At 31.6% G+C, this 25,577-nt stretch overlaps 3 protein-coding genes across 13 annotated transcripts in view; all 3 read left to right on the top strand.

Annotated features, from left to right (window-relative positions):
* The window catches only part of LOC105835952 (bromodomain adjacent to zinc finger domain protein 2B), a 156,579-nt gene extending 148,493 nt beyond the window's left edge, over nt 1-8,086 (top strand). For 8 of the 11 annotated variants that reach the window (XM_036284648.1, XM_036284652.1, XM_036284651.1 and 5 more), the window contains 8 exons: nt 22-303; nt 397-895; nt 1,175-1,520; nt 2,562-2,683; nt 2,765-2,906; nt 3,005-3,135; nt 3,901-4,185; nt 4,401-8,086. In XM_036284648.1, coding sequence (XP_036140541.1) covers nt 22-303; nt 397-895; nt 1,175-1,520; nt 2,562-2,683; nt 2,765-2,906; nt 3,005-3,135; nt 3,901-4,185; nt 4,401-4,578 — 1,985 coding nt within the window. In that variant the 3' untranslated portion in view covers nt 4,579-8,086. The remainder of the gene's footprint in view (nt 1-21; nt 304-396; nt 896-1,174; nt 1,521-2,561; nt 2,684-2,764; nt 2,907-3,004; nt 3,136-3,900; nt 4,186-4,400) is intronic. The other 3 variants (XM_036284657.1, XM_036284647.1, XM_036284653.1) reach the window with 2 other exon arrangements.
* Nucleotides 8,087-8,359: 273 nt separating this feature from the next.
* On the top strand, nt 8,360-12,385 carry LOC105835953 (NAD kinase 2, mitochondrial). The gene is made up of 6 exons (XM_012679637.3): nt 8,360-8,837; nt 10,144-10,438; nt 10,645-10,965; nt 11,159-11,240; nt 11,341-11,605; nt 11,718-12,385. Exons 1-6 carry the CDS (start codon nt 8,804-8,806, stop codon nt 11,948-11,950), a joined length of 1,230 nt encoding a protein of 409 aa, XP_012535091.1. The 5' UTR covers nt 8,360-8,803; the 3' UTR covers nt 11,951-12,385.
* An 860-nt stretch (nt 12,386-13,245) lies between these two features.
* LOC105837729 (steroidogenic acute regulatory protein-like) lies at nt 13,246-24,629 on the top strand. The gene is made up of 11 exons (XM_012682766.3): nt 13,246-13,782; nt 15,702-15,984; nt 16,720-16,800; nt 16,925-17,002; nt 17,224-17,277; nt 17,346-17,478; nt 17,750-17,964; nt 21,966-22,130; nt 22,683-22,787; nt 22,874-23,046; nt 23,157-24,629. The coding sequence occupies exons 2-11, from the start codon at nt 15,742-15,744 to the stop codon at nt 23,356-23,358; spliced, it is 1,449 nt and encodes a 482-aa protein (XP_012538220.1). The 5' UTR covers nt 13,246-13,782; nt 15,702-15,741; the 3' UTR covers nt 23,359-24,629.
* Nucleotides 24,630-25,577: the final 948 nt, after the last annotated feature.

The raw sequence follows: 25,577 nt of genomic DNA, 5'->3' as shown, positions 1-25,577 counted from the left end.
AATATTTTTAATTAATATTAGTTATGTCGATTATTTCAGACAACAGCAATCCTGAGCCTAATTGGTTTTCCATCTTACCGCGTGAAACGTGTGATACTCCAGGACCCAGCACTAAGCAAATCTTTGGCATAGCTGAACCAACGGAGCTCAGAATCCCAGTGTTCCCGCCGCCCGCTAGTCCAAGTTACGATAGATGCGACAGTCCAGCGCCCCTGATATTAACTCAAGATGAGGCAGTACAGCTGGAATATTTGAAAGTGCACGGTTTACCGCCTCCTGGTGAAGCTAAACCGGTGCCAAAAGGTAAGTCAAATCAGTTCGCGAATATTAAAATGAGAATATGAAATAAGAATAATTGTGTTTTCTAAGTTTTTAATCGTATATGACTTTACACAGATCTGAGATACGGTTGGTGGAGAATAACAGATGTCGATACGTTCCAAGAACTTCTTGAGCATCTACATTCTCGCGGAGTCCGTGAGAAAGAATTGAAACGCACAACATGGGCGACAATGGAGTCCTTCCTAGCTGTAACTGGTAAAATTAACGTTGATCCTGGCAACATGGCCGCCACGGAACTTCAAGTAGAACCAGACGATCCCAACACGCCAATTCCCAAGCCTGATAATCCAAGCAACTGGGGCGAACAGGTTGCGTTACGAGTAGATGCTCAACTCTTGGAGCAAGTAGAAGCGCTTGAAGATAAAGTGGCTAACGCTAGCATGCAAGTCAAAGGTTGGAAGCTACCGCCGCGAGCGGGAACCGAAGAAGCCGAGGAAATCGATAAGTTGAATGAGATGGAGAAGATTAGTGCAGTCGAACAAGCGCGGCAAAGGCTCCTTTCTTTGGAAGCAGCTATAGAAAGGAGATACTTGAAACCACCTTTAGGCGTTTGGTAAAATAAATTTTTTTAATTATTTCATTTTTTTGTATATAATAATTATGTCTCAAAATTTCTTCAGTATTCGGTGATAAAAGGAAAACTTATGATTAGATATTTTGCAGAAAAATTGTATATAAAAATTATCGACAAAATATAAATAATTATTCTTAATAAAATTTATTTTATTATTATTATTAAAGCATTAAAATAACATTTAGATCAAATTTATGAAGAGCGAAAGGTTTACAATATACAATAATATTTTAATTTTGTGATAATAATATTTTGTAGCACGGGAGATCCCAACTTGGCAGCTCTCAAGGCGGAACAAGCAGCGGCCGCTAACGCAAACTCGAATAATTCCGAACAGAATAACCAGGCGCCTGCACCGCCAGAGGAAACGACGCCACGGGGTCTGAACACCTGGCGGGAAGCGACAGCACGAGCACACACGTCGGCGCAACTTGCCATGGCGCTCTACATGCTCGAGGCCAGCATCGCATGGGATAAAAGCATCATGAAGGCTGTGAGTCTAACAACAGCTAGAAACTCGGTCTGCGCCAAGCTACGAAACCGCTGCGTCTCACTCAAAGCTACCAATCAGTACAAACAGCTATTGACTACTTCTCAGACCTCTGTGGGTATTCGCACTAACTTACTAACCGAATCGTCCTTTGCTACCTCTCCTAATACCCTTTGTCCTTTCCATTGAACACAGGGTTCACAGAGCATACGTCGCCTCGAATGGATATCGACAGGTGTCTACTCGATTCGATGACCAAAACCTAAATGTTTCTCACGCGATAATATTTTTATAACATCCGCTTCCAGTCTCATTCCAAAATTTTCATATACATCATGTGCGAAGAATATGGCAATAAAATTTGCATACATCCGTTGGATTTCGCTCTGTTCGCGCGATGCCTGGACACATATTTACGTAATTTATGTGGATGGAGTTGATATATTATAATTAAAACGCACATCCATCGAATTATAAATTATTGAATTGGAACACATAATGTTTATATCCATATCCATACATTAAATCATAAAATCAAAAATAGCGAAATATTCGTCAAAAATGTACATTCAATGGTGGTCAGAGTTTAACGTAACGGTTGCATGCAAAACTGCCGCTTACTATTTGTTCATTTTTTTATTGTTTACTTTGTTTTTTAACTTTTGCGGTCGCATAGCTCTAGTTTGCTTTTTTACATTTTAATGCGTTCAAAACTGTCATTGCTACTTTTATTATTATTATGATATGTTGCTCACATATATTATTGCACGGATTTATGTTAATTTATTACAATATATATTTATTATTTTTTATTATAATATATAAATGCATACATAGCATATTTTATTTTATGATATATGATAACTAAACTCAAAAATAACATTTATTATTTTGTGAATTTATATGCTATACTAAATTTGGATAAATTATATGTAGATCTTGTTTATATAATTTAGTTCTTGCGCAATTTTTAATCATTTTTGCGCTTTATTAATATTATCACAAATTATTTATCTAGAGCTTTGTTGTTTGCTTTTAAAAATTGTTCAAAATGCTCAACTAACAAACAATGCTATAATCTTTATGCTATTTTAGCTATATAAAAGATAACTTCCGTTCTCCTTTAAATGAGAAGTTTATTCATTTTGGTTGCAGAATTGCCAGTTTTGTCATAGTGGAGACAACGAAGATAAACTGCTGCTCTGTGATGGCTGTGACCGTGGCTACCATACTTACTGTTTCCGTCCAAAAATGGAAAACATTCCTGATGGTGACTGGTGAGTAACGTTCTTTGTGTATTCCTATTCGGTTCTACTTTAAGTAAAAAGTTACAAGCTTTTCCTACTTGTTTATTTCAGGTATTGTCACGAATGTATGAACAAAGCAACAGGTGAACGTAATTGTTTAGTGTGCGGAAAGAGAGTGGGTAAAAATCTGGTCCTTTGCGAACTCTGTCCTAGGGCTTATCACACTGACTGCCATAATCCTGTTATGCCAAAAGTAAGTAATTGCTGAAAGGTGTCTTTGTAGATATTTAATATCGTTATTTAATAAAGTCAAATGTGCAAGCATTTTAATGTAACACATTCTGCTTACAGATGCCACGAGGAAAATGGTATTGCTCTAATTGCCACAGTAAACAACCAAAGAAGAGAAATAGTAGTCGAAGGAGTCATACCAAAGGGGGAGGCACCAGAGAAAGTGAAAGTTCTGATCATCCACCAGCTAGGTGATTACGTTAAAAACAAACAAACATTGTCAAGTTGCTGGCTTAATGACGTTTCATGCGAAGTATATTAGAAAACAGTATATTCATCGCAACCGCAAATATGGCGGACAAGCATTATTCCCGATTGAATAAAGTAATCTCAAAACGAATCTAACTGTATACGAAAACTATCTGTATACATTGTACTTATGCGATTACCTACTTAATCCTCTCGGCCCGTGTCGCAATATCGCCGAGAATTTTTGTCGTCTTGAGGAACTTTTCCTTTCATATGCAGGGTGTTCTATGAGAAGCTATATCTAATTTTTTATTCTTTGAAGGCGGTTGTCACTGATAGAATTTTTTCGAGTGATTTCTGTTCCTTCAGTGTCTCGTCTCAAGTTTCTCCGCCGGGCACCCTGTGTACATTCATGATACATCGTTGTTGTCTAGTGTACTTGCGATCGTCGACTGTGGGATAGGTATTTTCTCAGAAATATTCATCGTAACAGTAGAGCCGCCTTCAAGTCGAGTCGGAAAAAATGAGAGAGCGCAAGAGGGCGAAAAATAGAACGGAAAAAATAATAAAGAGCGAACGAGAGACAGAGAGTCAGAGAGAACGCAAATAGAATTCATCGGGAGCAGCGTACCCGTCTCAGCCGGACACACGATCGAATCTTATGCAATTCGTCCTTGCGCATTCGTCCAGAGGCTTTTATGACGGAAAACCTCCTGCAGAACGGAAGCTAATCGTGCAAATAATTTCTCTGTTGTTTTGCGCCGCAGTCCAACGCCATCAACGGCATCGAACACGCACGTAGAGGATGTCAGTTCGTCGGAACCGCCGACTCCTACCGCCTCACCACGGAAGGAGGGTAACAATCGGACGCTCACGAAGAAGCAACAACGAGAGCTGGCGCCTTGTAAGATACTCCTCGAACAGTTGGAGCAGCAGGACGAGGCCTGGCCGTTCCTCCTGCCGGTGAACACCAAACAGTTCCCGACCTACAAGAAAATCATAAAAACCCCCATGGATCTCAGTACGATAAAGAAGAAGTTGCAGGACTCCGCGTAAGTTGTTCAATACGCGCCAGCGATTAGTTAAGTGAAAGTACTATCTTTAGCTGCCTTTCAAAATCTCTCAAAATCTCTTGGTCTTTAAAACAGGCCTAATAGATCTAACATATACACAGACTGATCGCAAAAAAAAAAAAACTTGACCGATCGTCAACCTTGGTCGGCATTGGAAGGCTGAAGTTTTTCACAACGAGTGCTTCTCGATGCAGGTACAAGTCTCGCGATGAGTTTTGCGCCGATGTCAGGCAGATGTTCATCAACTGCGAGGTATTCAACGAGGACGACAGTCCTGTGGGCAAGGCCGGCCACGGGATGCGCAGTTTCTTCGAAATGCGCTGGACCGAGATCACCGGCGCACCGCCTCCGCATCCACAAACCCATAGCTGAGGTTCGGTACGTTCGCGCAACACCTGCAACAGCTTCGCTCATTTCTACTATTAGGATATGCGCCGCGTCACTGATCGCGACAGTCGTCGAAAAGGACTGGTCCATCTCTCTACCACTTCACTTCCGAGCATTAGTCAGCCTCGTTCTAGCGGCCGACCGAATTTTCCATTGTAATAGTAATTGTTGCGAATGCGGGTATACTCTCGCCTATCGTATCATTCTCACTGTTTATCACGTTCGCGAGTGCGTTTTTCTCGCGTTTCATAAAATGCTCTAGTATTCGGGTATACTGTGACACAAATGTCTCGTACTTCATTTCTTTGTTAGCACCTATAACGCGGTTTTTGTCAAACTTACTCATTGTAAAGTATTATAGCGAGACGCTCTCACAATACAGCCGATCGGACATTCGGCTTTGGTTTAACGAATATTGATAAAGGTGTCTTCAGAAGCTTCACACTTAGGTCGAGATTTTGGTCCGCAAACAAGCATTTCTCGACATTGACGTGATTAATCGGATAGGAGTACGCGCATTGTTTTGTCTTCATCGATTGGAACGAAGCAATGCGAATGGTCATTGTACTTACCGATAAACAAGTGAACATTTGCCTAAGCGACAAAAATGTAATTTGCGATTGTATTATACGGGCTTAATGCCGATTGTCGGCAAAAGAAATATTTTGCAAAGTAATAAATGTGAAAAAGAGAGAAGTTATATATGTATATACAAATATATAAATATGAATATGAATATAGTGTATATGTATACAGAATCTATATACATATATTGTACACATGTCACAACATACATACATTCAAACGTACATTTGCCCACGGATGAGCACGATAAGGGTATTATTCGCCGTAGAAGTAGAATAGACAAAACGATGAACGAAGTTAATGTTTGAATTTGTAATACGACAGTCTAGATAATCAAATATGAATGAATGAATAGAACTTTATTCTCTTCGGCACAAGTGAAGGAATGATCAACAGAGAAAATAAAAGTTTTTTTACAATTTACGAATAGGATTCATTCCGACCATCTGAACCGTCGTATTGCAAATTGAAGAAAAGATCTTAACACCGTTTCGCATAACCATTTTGTTTTTTTATGTTTTTTGCATTTAGTTTCGAGTTTCACTTATGAATTATGTGACAAAACATGTCTGCAGAACGAAACTATTCATAATATAAATGAAGAGAAAGAAAAGAAAGAAAATATTCATATTTTCACACATCAGTATTCTAAGACAAGGCTATACATATATCTTTACTGTGACCGTTATATTGATTCGCGGATGTTTAAAATTTGATAAAATTAATAAGTATTAGGATCTAACTATTACCGCAATTACGTTTTTAAAAGCGAAGAGATTTAGACGATTATTGTAACGCATAATCAGCGATTATTCCCACTAATTAATTAACTACGTGTCGGGTCTTGCGTACCCCATGTATGAACGATAATGTTGAGAACATTGTTCGTAGAAAAAAAGTAAAATCTTTCTAGAATACTCCGTCTGTTTAATTTATGCAACACAATGTCGTTTTTCGACTAGTATATGTTGCGTGTGCAAATCCAAAATCTTTCACTGCCGTTAGAGAGATTCGCATTGCGTTAAGCTTATCAATCTAGAAATTTTATTTATTATTTAGAGGTTATTAACTAATTCTGCATACGCGGAAATGTTGATCATTACCTTCGAAAGTAACATCTAGTTTTCTGTTTTTCGTTCGTAGAAGTCATAAAAGTTCTGCATCAACGCAACATATATACAGATAAAAGTAGATGTTCAGGAACATCACCAGAAACTTAATTAGCGCGTTCAAAAATACGATCAACCGTGAATAAACAGTGAAGATTATTCGAATACAGTAAGAAGAACGCCTTGCATAGAGAACGCCTTTTGAGAGTTTCGAATTTTTAACCGGGAGTAACGAACGCGATTGCGTTTTTGTTGTCATTAAAAAGCTAAGTTTTCGTATAATTACACTGTGCGTAGTATTATTATTATAATGTAAGAATTATATCGCAATTTTACCTCCGTGTCGAGTTCGACGACGCGGAGACTCGCGTCGATTCTCTCCTACATCAGAGCGGAGTTTTCTAAGGACAATCGGCCGATCGTCGAAAAATCTTTCGAACGAAGTATCGTCGCAGTGTTCTCGTAGGTGTCCGCGATGGGATTATATCTCGTGCTGCGAACGATAGATCGTCAAAACGGCGGCGAGTTTCTCTGATTAATAATAACATGGTATATTTGTGAGTGCGACCATCTTACGCGAGACGGTGTCGACAATGTAACAAGAGAACATTAACACTTATATCTTGTTTTGTATGTAATTGATGTACATTATTGCTCGTAATAGCGAAATAGTTGGGTAATAGCGAGAGAGACCCGGAGTGAGGGAGTTCATCCGTAGTGTGACATGCTAAATGATTACGATTTAAAGAAAAAGGAAAAAAACATTCGTAGCGTGTAAAAGTATTAGCTAGAGTATAAATGCCGGCGGAGGGGCGATTACGAAGTAAAGAGTAATTAATATCGTTCGAGGTGCGACTGAAACAGAGCGTCGTAATTTAGAAACGAACATCCGGTAAGATCGCTGACGAAGTTGCGCGATGACTATAAAATTCCGAAGCGTCTTAATGCGTCGAGTGCCAAGAATTAGCTCGTGAGTTTTACTTGTGAGAATTTACTGATACAAATAAAAAATATCTAAATCTTATGATTTTAAGAATTTATAAATTTAATTATTATTAGATTACTATTTCCGCAGCTAAAATGTAAAATTTATCACGATTTGCGCACACTCGGCGTATTAATTTATAAAAGTTATGACTAGCCATTTTATTCGATTTCTCTTTTTTTTTTTGTCTCCACTTCATTCTCGATATCACGTATAATTTTACCTTCTTCAACAACAAAAATATTAGCATTTACAATAGCTTTTACAATATATAACGACAAGAGACTGCAATTAGTTTACATACATATAAATTCACTAATGTAAAGCGCAAATTTTAGGGCATTTTGTCGATCTTACCGAGTTGTTCTTCACCGGCCGTGTTGCTTAGAGCATCGCGCCTCGCACCATCATACAGTAGCCGATACGTTTAGACATCCATACATTCAGACGACAAAACCGACACGCAACAGAAACAAATAATTTTTTAAAATTTAATTATTATTTAAATAGTACAGTTACACTGTTAGTATGAATAAAAAAACGACGCTTTTTATACGAATTTTAGTTTTTAAACGTCGATCTTACGATATATATGTATATATATCATATGATATATATATATAGTACATAAAAATGAGAGAGACAATGGTAATAGTAATAATAATTAATATCGATTAACGGAGCGGATAAAGAGAAACGAAGGAAATGTATAAGAGGAAAGCAAGTGAGCAAACACGAGAATGAAAGAAAAAGAGAGAAAGGTAAATGAGAGTGCATGTATGCAATGAAAGTGAGTGAATGAATAAGTGAGAAAGAGAGGGAGAGATGTTTAAGTTAGGTGATTGTTTGTCTATCGTATACACGAAGGCATACGTTAGGTAGCCTCGATGCTATTTAAACAGACTTAATTAATGTATTGCAAATGAATTAATAAAGTGTAAGCGAAGCGTGTATCTATATAGTGCGACTTTTTCATTTGGCAACTACAATAAAATTTTTTGTGAATGGTTAAAACTTCCTAACACCTATAAATCAAGGTATATAAAAAATAGACCAAAGTATTTTTGCCGACAAAATAAATTTATTGGAATACTTCTGCAAATCTCGCGGGTATTTATCATTCTAATATTTTAATTAAATTTTTATTATTCATACTTGTTATTTGACGCGTGTGAGATTTAAATTCGCCGCCGCAGCGCACGCGCAATGTTGATCAATGCAATGAGGCTAACTTCAGGGCGAATCATGCCATTGCATGCCATTGTGCGCATTATGTGATTATGGTACTGTGGTACTGATGGTAGTGTAAATACGACGAGGACAAACCGTACGGCTTTATTCGCGACAGTGAATTACGTGTATACAGGTACAGGTGTACAAAGATAACGAAGTACGGTACTCGATCGCCGCATGGCTCGTGTCGGCGAGAGGGGATTAGTTAAGCGTCTGTCGATCAATCGTTCCGCGGAGCGGCTCATCATTCGCGACGGCTCGGTGTTGCCCACGTGAATGTTACCTCGATCATCATGCGATGACGGTTTTCAACTACTTTTGTGGAACTGCTAGTAAGTATGATAATTCGGTTTACACGCGGCGAACAAGTGTATTCGCCAAACGGTTTCTTTGCATATTTTGTTTTGTTTTACTGTATTTTGCATTTCGTTCGTTGCAATAAATTACCTTAAAAGCATGCAACTGATAAGAATTAACCAGCGCCATGGTTATCGGAAGAATAACGGATATTGGGTATCGTTGAATACATCTTTAGAAACAAATTTTTTCTTATCATTTTACTGGCGTTTTACTGGCTTCTGTTGTCCTTTTGCTGACAGCAAAACTTTAATGTATACAAACTTAAACATATCACCCGTTTCAAGCGCGAAAAGTGCAGTAAAGTGCAGCGTAATGTCATTTTTATTTTTCCACGCCATGATTTGCATACTCATGGTACCGCGGATGATATTGGTTACGTTCAGAAAACATAAGTGTGATCCTTACTGTTAGATCTCTAAATTTGGACCAATTATATTAGCGAATTACTCAACTGTTGTGCAACGGTTGTGTTTTTTGAACGTAACCATTGACTCAACCATTTCCAATAAGAACAACCATTTATAAAAAAAGATTAGTGCCTTATTGTCCTAGGTATTTAAATATTATTCACTGTAGTACATTGTATAATGGAGCACATTCTTATGACGTTTTAATTGACCGCTCAATTTTCATAATTACTTTTTATCAACCGATTAAGCAACAATTTCATATCATTGAAAGATATATATCAGGTCAAAGGCAATCAAAGAAACAGTTTATCGTATTTTATAAGAGAATATTTTTTTCATATTTTTGGATGTAACATGCTTGAAACAAATTAAAGCTCTACCTTTAAAAATGCTTTAATCTTTCAATTAATATTTTTTACATTCTTATTTGACAAATAAAAACAAACGAATTAATTTTATTAAATTATTTGTCTAATTCATTTTTTGATTAATATTTTACAATTTAATTATTATAAATTAATATACATATATATGATATTTTCACAAATTTGATCTAATTTTATCACGTATTTTGTAGTGATTATTCCAAATAAAATCTAGAAGTTTATAAATACATTTATTTCCAATTTCACAATTAATTAAACTTGATAAAAATACATATTTAGATACAGCCTCTAATACTTGATTCTATTAAATTATTATTAATATTATTAAACTATTAAATTGTATTATTAATAAAAAACAAAATTAGATTAATTTTTTAATAAAAATATTACGTTCATTAATTATACATATGAGAGAGATAACATTTGATCTCGTCTAAAACATAAATTAATTGCAGCAGCTAATATTCACAATTTCTTTTTAGGAACGTTGCAGCTTATACAGTCTCCTTCTAATGTATACAAGAGTCTGCGCTTTTTTTTTCGAAATGAATCTAGTTTTGTGCCTAAAAAAGTACTTGTTGTGGCAAAATTATCTCGGTACCATTTTGAAAGATTACGGGAACCCGGGCTCAACGAGGCCCAGCTGAAGTTGAAGCTGCTAGAAAGAGGTTCGGATTATAATACCATGTTCGCCAGCCACTTAGCCACCAAGGCTGTAGAAAATCAAATTGTTCAAATCTTGCAAAAAATGAATGTGGAGTATAGGGTAATAGATAGGTAAATTTAAATCTCTTTGTAAATCAAAATATAATCAGAAAAAAAAACAAAGTTCCCATTCTTTAATTTATTAAGTTTGTAAAACGTTAAAAAATATATGTGTATAAATAAACTTAAATAAATTATTCCTATTTTTTACTTCATAATTTTTGAAATATTAATCTTTAAATGTTTATTGTAAAGAAAAATTTGTTGTATTTTTTCAGAACAAGTTTACGTCAATCGCTTTTTACATGGGCGGACTTAATACTGCCGATCGGCGGTGACGGAACGTTCCTTTTAGCTTCGAATTTAATATTTAACAATAAAAAACCTATAATGGGTATTAATTCGTATCCTGAAAAGTCAGAAGGGTACCTCCTATTACCAGCAAAATATACGAATACTATACCAGAAATTTTTGAAATGCTAAGAGCAGGACATTACAATATACTCATGCGAAGACGAATTCGAATCACTTTAAAAGGAGAAGAAATATGGCAAGCTTCTTTTCATATGCATGAAAAAGGACGTTTTATTGGCGACAAGTACGTTCTATTAACGTTATGATTAATGTTGTAATTAAATGATTAAACATGTACATATTTATATGTTGCAAACTTTACTAGCAACAGTCAATTTTTTTATATATACATTTTATATATACATTTTTTATATATACATTTGTATTTGTATATTTCTCAGTATAAATTTTAATTATTATGTATTTTTTACTTGTAGGTTTTATTTGAACGAGAAGTTCGAAAACAAACATATCAAATTACCAAAAGAAAGACGTCTACCTTGGTTGGCGCTTAATGAAGTGAGTTTATTAATGTTCCTCAATATACATGCAAGTATTAGAAGTCAGGTGATCCAACTTACTCTTTCATGGATGTCTCAGGCTTGGTTTTTGTCCCTAGGTTTTTATGGGCGAAACATTATCGGCACGGACGAGTTCTTTACTTGTAAAATTTGATGAGGAGCAAAACTATCATAAAATAAAAGGTTCCGGTTTGTGTGTGAGCACTGGGACAGGGTCAACATCTTGGTATAAATCTATACACAGTCTGAATCATCAAACCGTGCGGGAGATATTAAACCTCATAGATACCAAACGGAAATTTACCAGTGACGAAATTGATATGATCTGTTCGTCGTTTAATAGTAGCTTACGATTTGATGCAGGTCAGTACGTGTTATGTAAATATGACTTCTCAGTGGACTTTATAAGTTCATTTATCTTACACGGATCCATACATCCCCCAATGATGTTACGTTAGTATAATTTTGTTTACAGAGGATTCCAAATTGTGTTATTCCATAAGAGATATGATAATGAACAACGTAGTACCCATTCCAAAAGATGTGCATACTCGTGGTTTCTGTAAAAAGGTCACTGTGAAATCACAATGCTTTGATGCAGGTTTGGTTCTCGATGGTGGAATAGCAGTCCCCTTTAACTTTGGCACCATCGCGGAATTAGAAACTTTTCCTGAAGATTCTCTACGAACTATTACACTTCTTGGTTGAATTGACAGCTTTTAACGGATTAGGACATTCAGTAATATTTTTGAAACTTGCGCAATGTCAATATAAAATTTTATTGTAAATATCATTTCTATATTTTTTATTAAAATTAATAATTTCTATGAACAATTATTTAAAATATAATGTGTATAATATTTAAATATTTGCAAAGCTAATTTGAAATGATCTAGTAATCTAGTAATTTATTAAATTCAGATATTAACGGAACTTTCCGAAAAAAGCAAGCTATGTAATTTAAAAAAACTTATGAATGCTAAAGTACTACATAATATCTATGTTTTAAAAAAATACTGGTAAGAATTCAATTCATTGAAAGAATGAAGAGCTATGAAAAATAATACTTTTATTCCTCTACAATCAATAGATCATTTAAATCATTACTTTAAAATTGCATAAATTGTAAAAAAATATAAAAAATGTTAATATTATAAAAAATTGTAATGATTCAAAACAAACTGAAAAAATTTGTTTTTTTAATTGTGTAGTAAATGAATGATATATAGACACACACATAATATGTATAAAAATTTGGTTATATATATATATATATATATATATATATATATATATATAACACTACATATTATATGCTATCCTGTATACATATAATTACTAAATATTGTAAGCCATAACCAAATCATTGCACCAAAGTTACATTAAAAAATGTTAATATTATAAAATCTTAATAATTCAAAACAGTCAAATTATAAAAGTTATGTAGCAAATAAGTGATATGTAAACACACACAAATAGGTATTTAAGATTAAGTGCATTACATATATTACGTATTATTATAAGCTAGCCTATTACCTATTCAATTACCAAATATTATAAGCCAAAACGAATCAGATTGATACTGTTTTTTATACATCTAGAATATTTTAGTTTATGCAAATAAAAAAGACTAGAATTTTTACATTATACATCAGTGTATTTGTGCTTATTCAGTTGAACTTGAATGTATTTTATGATAAAAATGATTGTATAATAGATTATAGTATATTTTTATAATAAATTAATACATCTTTAACTTTTTTTTTAATTTTGAAAGAAATGTGTTCTCCAACTTTAACTCTTATCTAAATATATTCTCCTTTGATCTCCTTAATAACTTTGATAACTTTAAAGTTCTCAAAAGATGCATTTTCAATCTCACTATTTCTCCTATAGTGCAATTAATTTTTTAATAATTTATTACATATATTTGTTTATAATATATATTTATTATATATGTTTCTATAACAAATAATTGATGTTGAATTTAAAACCGGTATTATAGAATATATTCTAACATTTGTATGAAAATCATACAAAGTTATTTTTTATCCATGATCATAAGTTTGCTCTTTGCGATATGTGTTGCACTTTTTGCACTTGAAATGAAACGGAATACGTGATCGGACATTGAAGGGAAAGAGGAACGATGAAAAGTGCAGTGTGTCATGGTATGTCACAAGGAACAAACCGATAAGTATATGCATGCTTTGTCGTGTGAAGTTGGACATGTTTGACAAACACGGTTCATCGTTCATTCAGGATTCCAAAATGCTTAACTTCAGGTGTGACTAAACGTCACTGTGCGCTTTTTTTGTTTACACTCAGTAATGTACTACGTGTGTAACATAAGTTTCGTCGATACATAATTCGACTACCTGGCCATATCTATGAGAGTTCCCGGCTGCGGAACGGTAAGGAACGAAAGAAAGAAAAAAATCAAGCAAAAATATCTTCAGCCACCAAAGGTCGAAACAGGGCGCGACGATGCCTTTGTTTGCGACGCGAACGTTTCTCGACTGACGGCAGTGACGGCAAGAGTACGTAAAGTTAATTCTTTTTACGATTTTTCTAACTCGTCACGCCGACGAGAAAAAATAACAACGTAGCAATTTTGAGGTTAAAATGTTGAATTAACCTCTGACAGAATTGCTAAATGGAATATTCCTTCTAAACTTCCTTCTTCTTGAAAGATTTTTGCCAAAACAACTCAGCAAAACTATATTTACGCAGTATTTTACACGTGTTTTGTTGTATAACAATCTCTATATGAAATTTATAAGACTTCTTAACCTCCTGGAAGCAATCTGAGTTCTTTTTTTACACAAGCACAATTTTATTCTCAAATTTTAATTTTTATTAAATGAAGGTTTTAACATTTGTGTTAGAAAATTATTTGGTGATATAGCATTAATAAAAAATAACCCGGAATTTTTTTTAGATTTTTTAAAAATTCTTAAACAATAGAACAATTCAGGCTAGACCAAAAAGACCTAAATTGCTTACGAAGTAAGTAAAAATATAATTGCTTAAGGAAAAAAGGTTCGAAAAGGAAAAGGTTGAAAATTTAAATTAAATTAAGATTAGTAAATTAATCTTAACAAAAAGATCTGCAGATACTTGAAGTAATCTATATTTTACTATTTAATTTTATACTTCTATATTTTGATGTAATTTAAGGTTTTTATAATTTGTGTATGTAAATCAAAATATATTATATATATTTATATACTTCCGTTTGTATATATTTCTTCATATATCATTATATTATATGGAATGTAATAATAACAATTACACTCTATCTTCTTGAAGTGTAAATTGTTATCAAAATTGTTCTCGATTTTGATTCATAGCTTAAACTAGACTTGATAAAAAATCATAATATTAATATTTGTATTTGGGTAACTTTGTTTTAATATTAAATATGTTATAAAGAAAAAGCAATGTGCATAATGATAACAATGTATTCCATTTTAATCTACCATGATATTCTATTAGATATTTTTTATTTAGTCAGCAAAATTGTTTATAGTAGAACACATGTAACGACCGATACATAGATATGTATTATAAGGCTAAAGATTAAACACTGCGTTTTACTAGTCATATCGTTCAGAAATATTGCAAAATAATTATTACTAAATATAATATTATAATACTTAGAATAACAGATTTGTTTAAAAACAATAGAAATAACATTGAGAAGCGATAACGAAAATGTCTTCTTACAAGAAATATTACATTTATTAATATTCAAATTTATCCACAGCATGTATAGAAAGTTGCGATAATTTATTGTAATTCTATAACTCTATGTAAATCCTTTGTTTTCTTATGTAAATTGTTGATTTCGAATTTGCGATAATTAATAGATGCATTGAATAACGAGAAGAAACGCTTTTTCTTAGAATTTTATCTCAATGATCTTTAATATGTTTGTCATAAGAAAAGTTGTCACTCGCATTATCAAAACAATGGACTTGATATAATTCTATCCATATTCACAAGATTGTATTATTATAACTGTATTAATATGATTGTGAAACATTATTATACAAGAAATCATTTTAACCATCATCATTTTTGTTGTGCATATAATAGTGATATTTATCTTGTGCATGCAATATAAAGCAACTAATAAGAGTGAAGACCAGATGATGAACAATCTACTGTGTAATATGTTTATTTCATCAATAATTTGCTGTTTGACGATTTATTCTTATTAGCACCATTTGTTCTTTTAAAGACATAAAATACTCATATATTAGAGATGATACATTTTAACTACATTCCTATCATCACATTTTCTATGTTTAAAATTTAATAAATTTTGAAAGAAGAAATAAATTGGAAGAAAGAAAATAAAACGTAGAGAAGGAAACTAATAGTCATGCCATTTTATTTGTTCTACTACGTTAATTTGCGTGCTTACTACATATCCCATTTTCTTGCACTGAAGGTCGACGTTACCACGACGACATTGAAAGTATATCGGAAGGATGGCGGAAGATGAGAGACAAATTAGAATAGCGGCTGAAGCGATACTAAGTGGCTCGATCAATTCCCAGAGGAGCTCGGTTACTCAACACAGCATGACGAGAACGCCGGATATTGTTTTTAGCGAGGATTTAATCGCAGGAGCAAGACAAAACGGCAGGATGTCAAACGTCAGGCGTTTCTTCTGTCTGTTCGTCACTTTTGATTTACTTCTTACATTCCTCATGTGGCTCATTTGCACGATGGTATGAATCCTAGACATTATCTGAACGTTTAATTAATTTATTTGCGTATTATTTATTGATAATGAAAATATATTTTTACAATGTATCTTTATAAGAAGTCTATAGAAATTGGTGGAATAATCTGATAGTTTCTATATATTACATTTTTTTAATTGAAAAAACAATGTCGAAAAATTTTGTTTTACCACCTTTCGCCAGAACGGGAAAAATTTATTGGAAATGTTATGCATAAGTGTCTATTTGACGAAAATAAATCTTGAAATGTCTAGAATTGCCGGAAAACTTTTGGTACTAAAACAAAGACGCAATTTATAAAAGATAATAATAGTTTATAGAAACTTATAGAAGAATTTCTACAATTTATTGTGCCTACAACTGCGACATCTAGCGTCTAGACTAGACTTGGTTCCACGGACGCACACGGAGCACGCAAGAAGAACATGGATATCCAAACTCTCTATTAGGAATATTATTTTTTAAAACAATAGTGAAAACACTTAGCGCTTAGGAGCACTTAGGACATAGAAACTCTTTCATAAGTTTATCGTTATCTTTTATAAAATACATTTTGTAACACCAAAAGTTTCTCCCACAATTTTGGCCATTCCAAGATTCATTTTTATCAAATAGACATTCATTCTCAACGTTTCCAATAAGTTTTTACCCGTTTTGTTAAGAGGGAGAAAAACAGGATTTTTAACATTGTTTTTTACCATTGTTTCACTACATTTACAGATTGCAGGCGAAAGTTTAAGTACTGCTTTCACAGATCAGGTGATACATTACCATATAACGACGTCTTTGTTTGACATTGTAGTAAGTATATTCCGTCATTCATTAGTAATAAGTTTAATAATAAAATGACGACAGTGACATTCAGTTCGTCATAATTTTTCATTATTCATTGGGAACAGAGATTTTACGGATTTCATCTTCTCAGATGGCAGCGATTTGCAGGTTCACGGTTTTGTTACTCTTTTACGCGCTGTTGTATCTCAATCACTGGATCATTGTAGCTGTGAGTATATTTGTCAATTGAATCTTTTTATGAAAAAAAATTTACTTATAATATATAATATATAAATATATAATATATTTACTTATAATATATATAATGTACAAACAAACAAAACAAGAATAAACAGTAAAATATTTTTTAATTTATTATCGACTTTATTTAAAAATGTATATTATATGTACATATGATATGAAAAATTATTTTGATCTTGTATTTTATAGATATCAACTGCCACAACATGTGCCTTTTTAATTGCCAAAGTTTTTCTTTTTGACGTAAGTATTTTTGAAACACTTTGTCTATATATTAATTTTTAAATATTTATTTAATGTCGTGTTTTCAGTGGACATCAGCTAACCAACCAGTATTCCAAGTTCTACTGATTTTGACATCTTTTGTACTAGCATGGGCAGAGGCTTGGTTCTTTGATTTTCGCGTGATACCTCAGGAAACTCAAGCAAGAGATTGGATTCGAAGTAAGCGATTTCTCCCCCCCCCCTCTCTCTTTCTCTATGCGATCTAATTTTTTTCTTGTTTTTAAATTGTTAATAAATTATATAGTATAAACGACATAAATCTGAACAGCCGTATACAAATTAAAAAAAATATTTCATAAAAACGTTAGTTTAATAACATATAACAGCATACGAAAAGAGTATTACAATTTGATATTTGATACTTAATCTAAATTTTTACATATTAATCTGAAAATATAGAAAAATATCAACAAGCTTATGAAATTTATAGGTTTCCCTGAAACAGAAAGAACTCCGTTATTACATGGCATTACTGAATCACGGCAATACGCAGCAAATGTTGATCACATGAATACGTTTTTCACACCCGTGGAGTCTCCGACACATTCTGATGATGAAGATATTCCCAAGAAGCAAGCAGACTCAAGCAAGCTCTCAAGATCAAGTGAATTATTTATGTTCCTAGCAAAACTTACACCCGACAAGGTTAGTGAAATTGTATTTTTTCTTAATTCATCTTCTTTTTAATTTATTTTTATTGAATTTTAAGTTTAGTTTAACGTTATTATCGAACGCTGTAGTTACGATATGCACTATGTATTACGAGTATTTTAATGATTCTTCAGATGTTTGATATTTATATTTATGAGAATTTTATATTTATATTTTATATTTTTTATTTATTTATAGAGTTTTATATTGATGTTTTAATATTTATATTTTTAACTATTTAGTAAATATGTAATCAATGTTGAATATATTTTGTCTATCTGTCTATATATGTGAATAATTCTTACTACTATTTAAAAAATATCTTTTTAAATAGTAGCGAAAAATTGGTGGGGGACATAACGGCGGGGAGTATTGCGGGAGTAGCAAAGTACAACGGCATGGTTAAAAGAAATATATCTTTAGTTGATTACAAAACTTCGTGTAAAGTAGATGGACAGTTCGTGTTTAATTTTGTGTATTTTACTGTATTAAATTTTAATTTGGGAATATATTTTATTTGATTAACTAGTTATTCATTAAAATAATTTTATTATTTTATTGATTAAAGGGTTTACATTATGTTTTTAATTGTTGACTTTATTCATGTGATTATACGTCCCTTTTTTTTGGGTGATTCCTTGAAATACTTACCTAAGCCTGTTAAAAACCTAGGATTCTCGGCAAACAGTAAAATATTTTTTGTGAGTCATTTTGTTTATTCATTTTATTATTATTAATTTTATTTATTTTATTATTATTACATTTTATTACAAAATCTACGAAATTAAATCAATTTATTTTGTGTATAAATTTGATAACGACCGAATGTTAAGTTTAATTATAAAGAAAATTTTATTTAAATAAAATTAAATACAACGTAATACAATTTAATTAAGAATGTACGTGTCACATCTCGAAGCGTTACCAAAAAAATTTATAAATTATTTTATTATTATGATTGATCTTCAAATTTGAGCACAATTTTATCACTAAGAGAATTGTGTTTAAACTTTACATATCAATTATAATAATAATGAAACAATTTATAAAATTTTTTGTTAGTAATTTAATTTAAATTTTATTTGATTATTTTATTTATTCTTGATTTTTATGTAAAATCGCGTTTTATTTATTTACAAATTTGATAACAAAAGAGTATTACAAATAAAATCAAATATTTTATATAAAACTCTAATAAATATTCGAACAGAAGTTTATTTGGCTCTACTTTTTTGTTTATTTATTTAATAAACTATAAAAAATAGGTTATTTAAGCTGCAGAAGCTATTAAAAATTATTCAATCATTCATTATGTTCTTCAAATTTTATAACCAAAATTTTTTCTTATTAGGAAAAAAAGTATAAATCGGAAAAACCTGTAATTTTCTTATTTTAATAACTTTTTGTTGATATTTTATAAAAAATGCATTTTTTATTGGAATACAAAGTAGAAAAGTATATTATATCTAATTCTATAATTATACAATAATGAAATAAAGGAAAGGGGAAAAAAAGAAAAAATTAATGATAAATTTGTATAATACATTGCACGGACACTTGCACTTGAACTTGTTGGCTTACACTAATTTATATGTACTCATTAAAATCTTTTTTAAATAACGAACTAAATCTTAATTTTATTTTGTACTTAATAACGCACTTTTTAATTAAATGTTATAAAATATTATGTAGTTTATTTTAAAATCATAATAATATGAATTAAGGAAAATTTCTATTATCTCTTAAAGAAAAAAAGAAATAATTTAATGAACAATATTTAGCTATGCGTTCTTTGGAAAAATTTTTTTAAATAACGAAAAATAATTTTTATTTTGTTTTGTAATTAACCTATCTAACTTACAATGTGTTTTTTGCTTTCTGATTGTTCTTTTTTCTATTGCTTTATTTTCTTTTTGCATATTTTATCGAAAATGCAAGATAAAAATTTACAAACTACGAAAGAGATAAGAAATACATGTGACAAGAAACACGAATATTGATAAAATAGTATACGGAAAATAAAAAGATAATAGGCAAAAACACAAAATAAAAAGCACATTATAGATTAGCCTTAAATGCCAATATTATTGTCTATACTAACAAAGCGATATTAAAAAAAAAATAAGTAAAAGTCAGTGTGTTACTAAATTAAAAAATAAATGGATTTAACGAAATAAGGTTTTCCCTTAATTTGTCATAGGACGTGAAGTTCAACATCGGATATTTATTAATAATTTGGATTAATTAATGTATTAATTAATAATACAACAATTTTTTATTTGATGAACGGTAGTAAATATTATTTGTATATCCCCGAAATGTGTACTCATCTATTAATTATCTATTAATGTCTCGTACATTCGTATGCACTTCAAATTATCAAGTGCACATGCACCAAAATATAAATACATTTGCCAACTATATTTTTACGAGTGCAATAAATCAATCGTACTATTTATCGTTAACGCAATAATAGATCAAAAGATCGAGCGCATTTTTATTGAATATGAATATTTATGATTACTAAAGCTAATGCGTCATTTCAAAATTTCAAATCAATATAAATATAAATAATATTTCAATTTTATATATATAATACTTATATTTTTAAAATATTTAAATTAAATTTTTATTTATTACTAGCTATGCCCTGCCACGCGTTGCTGTGGTTCTCTATTCTTATGCTACGTTTTTTTCAAATTTTCTTTGCTTTCGTTGTTTAACTTTCAAGAGCCTTGCTTTACTGTTGCTCTTTTTATTTTATTTTTGAATAAGCACTTATCTATCTTTAATAAATCTAATATTCATTTATTCACGTACTTCTAACTTTTTTTTCTAAAAGCTGCCATGGATTTAAAAATCCATTCAAAAGACTGTTTTAAATAAGTTCCTTTTTTTCAATAAAATAGCAGCCATCTTTATTTTTCTTATTACCTTAATTTAAACACAATAGAAACATTCTTCGCCTCTCCCGGTCTCTCCCGTCTCTTCCCGTCTCTCCCCGTCTCTCCCCGTCACTTCTGGTCTCTCCCCGTCTCTCCTGGTCTCTTCCCGTCTCTACTCGTCTCTCCCGGTCTCTCCCCGTCTCTCCCGGTCTCTCCCCGTCTCTCCGCGTTTCTCTCCGTCTCTCCCGGTCTCTCCCCGGCTCTCCCTGTCTCTCCCGGTCTCTCCCCGTCTCTCCGGTCTCTTCCCGTCTCTCCCCGTTTCTCTGCGTCTCTCCCGGTCTCTCCCCGTTTCTTTCCGTCTCTTCCTGTCTCTCCCGGTCTCTCTCTGTCTCTCCCTGTCTCTCCCCGTCTCTCCCGGTCTCTCCCCGTCTCTCCCTGTCTCTCCCGGTCTCTCTCCGTCTCTCCCCGTCTCTCCCCGTCTCTCCCGGTCTCTCCCCGTCTCTCCTCATCTCTACCCGTCTTTCCCGGTCTCTCCCCGTCTCTCACGGTCTCTCCCCGTCTCTCACGGTCTCTATCCGTCTCTCCCTGTCTCTTCCCGTCTCTCCCCGTCTCTTCCGGTCTCTCCCCGCCTCTCCCGGTCTTTCACCGTTTCTCCCGGTCTCTCCCCGTCTCAATGTGTCAAAATTTCAATAATATTAATGAAAAACTATTTTTTACACTTAAATTATGGCCATCATTTTTGAAACACCGGTATATCCAAAATCAAACCCCATAAGAACACTTCTGTTTTCGAATGCAACATTGTGTAAAAATTTCAAATCCTGCCATTGATTCTAAATTGTCATATACACGCTAAAAGAAACATTCTCAAATTAAAGGCCTGCATTTATGAAACGACCAGTAATAAATCTAATATTCATTTATTCACGTACTTCTAACTAAATTCAATACAACGTTGTGTCAAAATTACAAAAAAATATCATTAAAAAAATATTGTTTAAAATTAAATTATAACCGGTGAAAAACTTACGGAGATCTTAGATGAGGAACAAACATTTACATTTTTATTTATATAGATAAAGGATCTTTTATAATCTTTTTTTTTTTTAGATAGAAGAATATAAAACGAGAACGTCTAAGATGTTACAAAATTGTCACGATTTGTTAACATCGAAAGAATGGAAGGACACAATTATAACAAACAATGGTGATGAAATATCATGCATGCAACTTCCAGCAGAATGGAAATTAGATGGAAAAACCGTAAAAATCACAGTGAGTCGCGTGTTATGAGGTACAGTGTGTCAAGAACCCAATGGAATTGAGTTAATATAGACAAAATAATTAAATTTTTTTAAAATTTTGTTTATTCAAAGAAAGTCATTGACCGATGTAACTTTTAAAGAAATAGCACCTTTTTAGTGACATTTTTATTTTTGGAGAAAAAATTACACAGAGAAAAAATCAGACGATATGATGAATTGAGATTGATTTTGAGACCAGAAATTGGTGTATAACAATCGAATTGTACTTGCATATCACGTTTTACTGACATAAAATTATTTCAACTGTCACAGTGAATGTCATTACTCAATTTATCATCTATCATTTAATCGTCTATTATTTTTTTGCATTTAAATCTCAAATTTAAATCAAATAAGGATATACTATTTTAATAATATACTTTCAATAGATTGAGCTACAAACATTTGCAAGCAAAGTTTAATCCTGTTGAATTCTAGACATACTGTATATAAATTGAAAAAATACAGAATTATACACAGCAAAAATATTTTTACTTTCTAAACGATTAAATCGTTATTTAAGGGTATCATTGACGCACCTGCTAGTATACTGATAGATTTATTATTTGATCATGTCGAGGAACAAAGTTCGTGGAACAAGCTCGTGACAGAATCAATAAGACTACAGGTTAGTAAAATTACAATTTTTTATCTCTTCTTTTTCCTATTGTAATATTTTGTTGCATCGATAAAAAAATTTATTTTTTTTAACAGATTATTGACGAAAACACAGACATTGTTTATCAAGCAACAAGTCCTTATGGTGGCGGGATTATTACAGCACGAGATTTCGTTATTTTAAGGCATCGTAACAAATGCGATAATTATTATATCAGTAGTGGTATATCGATTCCTACCGCAGTTCAAGTTCGTCCAAACATGACAAGGTAAGAAATAAGGGTCCCGAAATCAATTATATTTGATAATGTATAAGAAAAAAGGAAAAAGAGAGATGAACAGGAAAAGATTGACTATTATTTAAAAAATTTTTTTTAAGGGCTGAAAATGGGATTAGCTGTTTTGCAACAGAAGAGTTACCTTACGAACCTAATAAATGCCGTTTTACTTGGATCCAGAATACAAATTTCAAAGGCTGGATACCACAAACTGTTGTGGACAGATCTATGTCCACTGGTCTAGTTGATTTCATGACATATTTAAGGAAACATTTGAATGATATGCAATCATCGTCAAACTAATACAACATTGTTCATAAAGGTGATAAGCAGGATTATCTATTTTTTTTACGTGTTATGTTTTTAATCTATACATATTTTTTTATTGTATGAATTGTATGCATAAAATACATACATACATATAAAAAAGAATAGTGAAAGTGACATAATTATGAACTTGACAGAATATGCTTTAAAATAATTCAGAAGGCAAGGTGTTTTTAAAACACATTGTTTATAGATGATTTTCAAGTGAATATTATTTCAAACATCAAAATTTATTTGCTAATGCAATTAAGAGATGTACGGACTGTACAATTTTACGATTTATATAAACTTGATTCTCCATGTACATACGTGGATCTGCAGCAAAGTAACGTGTACTTGTAGTTAAAAAACAAACAACTCTGTTTATCTGGCTCCTTTTGAAAAAACATGTAGAATGGACTAGAAAGACTCCAGAGTCATTACAAAAAACCAATATATAGCTGACTGTCAAGCATGTTGTAAAGTCTTATATGGACGTGAAAGACCAAAATACTTTTTTTCTATAAATTACAATTATGATAATTATTTATAAAAATGTTTTTATTCAAAACAATTACTTAAAAGATTTTCACAAATTGTCGCTTTCCTATCGAAAAAATGGAAAATGGAATAAAAAAAGTTAGTTATTTGTGTATCAAAGTTCATTAAAAATAAAACAATCGGTAATATTTACTAAAATGATTATGAATTTTTTAACTACAATGTTTGAAAATGTTTCATAAATTTTTTCAAATTTTTGAATTTTTAAGGTAGGAAAAATAGCGTTAGATGTAACAGATTCACGTGCGCATTGAGAAAGTATTGAAAAAACATATACAATTGAAAGATTAAGTAAGTTATACATTTATACTCATAAATGAATTATTCTCATCAATTCTTTTAGGATAAACATTTTATTGCTATCGATAGATGAATATTATCTACACACTACCATATAGTTTATTTACAAATTATATACTATTTTCTTCTCGAAAAATTATTTCTATCGCGATAAACAAAAAAGAAATGTACTACTCTATTATAAATATATATTTTTTAATAAAATATGTCGTGTAGTAACAGTTAAGAACTATATGTATTATATGTTTTTCGTAAGTGCCTATGAATATTCGGTTAAGTGCATCTTTTGACGTATAATGAATATAGTATATTGCAAATGTGGCATACGTGTTTAACACACATGACAGCATCTATTATGCATCTACAATATATCATGTAAGAATAAATTCGTGGTATTAAAAAAATAATACATACATAATAATAATAATTCATCATTTTTTACGCATTTTTTTTTATATGCAATTTATTAAAAAGGTTTTCTTTATTTTCTTGAATTGCATGAATTATAGCCTAACATATGATAACTATTATATATATATATATATATATATATATATATATATATATATATATATATATAAAATATGCATTTAAATAAAGCGTGTAATCATTAAATGAATGTCTTTGAAATTCATAATAGGATTATACGTATATTGTGTCTTCGACCAATTTCATACAAATAATTATAATGAAAAAACGCACACTTCATTACATACATTAAATTAATAATTAATAAAGCGTACTTTATTGATTTTTTTTTTAAGTCATAGAAAAAATATATAATTTGTTTATTCCTATAAACTTTCTCGTTTAATTAGCATTAGTTTGGCGATAATATGATACAGTTTCTACGTGATCTAACAAATGCTTAATTGTGCAATTTTTGATGATATGTTTATATGGAGATAAAAACATAGTAATAAACACGCTTCCAAGTTCGAGAAATCTGCTCTGTGTTTACGTTATCTCCATTTATGTGATCGATGTTATGTAATTTTGTTACCTAATGTATGATAGCAAGCGTTGAATGTTATGGAATGAGCATATTAGAAAGAAATGATAAAATAATATATTAGAAAATGGATAATGATAATATGTTGGCTTTATTGATTTTTTTACAAAAAGCTATTTTCCTAGCGGAGAAAACAACTAAATAAAAAATAATTGGCCTAGTTTGTTGTAAAATAACATGTGTAATTTAAGTGTTTAGATTATATAATTTTATAATTTGTTGAGAGAGAGAAAGAGAGAGAGAGAGAGAGGGGAGGGCGGCGTTAACTACCATTAGTCAAAAGATCAATTTTATTGAATGTGTGTGTGTGTGTGTATAATATAAATAAGTATATTGGACGATC

Source organism: Monomorium pharaonis, chromosome 3, assembly GCF_013373865.1.
Source record: "Monomorium pharaonis isolate MP-MQ-018 chromosome 3, ASM1337386v2, whole genome shotgun sequence".
NCBI classification, from domain to species: Eukaryota; Metazoa; Arthropoda; class Insecta; order Hymenoptera; family Formicidae; genus Monomorium; species Monomorium pharaonis.
This window is presented reverse-complemented; position numbering and strand designations above follow the sequence as displayed.

Excerpts from the sequence above, each read along its gene's own strand:
- LOC105835953 (XM_012679637.3), top strand. The coding sequence starts at position 8,804 with ATGACGGTTTTCAACTACTTTTGTGGAACTGCTA. Across the intron at positions 10,439-10,644 it reads GAGTATAGGGTAATAGATAG|AACAAGTTTACGTCAATCGC; the intron begins GTAAATTTAAAT and ends GTATTTTTTCAG. Across the intron at positions 10,966-11,158 it reads GGACGTTTTATTGGCGACAA|GTTTTATTTGAACGAGAAGT; the intron begins GTACGTTCTATT and ends TTTTACTTGTAG.
- LOC105837729 (XM_012682766.3), top strand. The coding sequence starts at position 15,742 with ATGGCGGAAGATGAGAGACAAATTAGAATAGCGGCTGAAGCGATACTA. Across the intron at positions 16,801-16,924 it reads CGTCTTTGTTTGACATTGTA|ATGGCAGCGATTTGCAGGTT; the intron begins GTAAGTATATTC and ends TCATCTTCTCAG. Across the intron at positions 17,278-17,345 it reads CCAAAGTTTTTCTTTTTGAC|TGGACATCAGCTAACCAACC; the intron begins GTAAGTATTTTT and ends TCGTGTTTTCAG.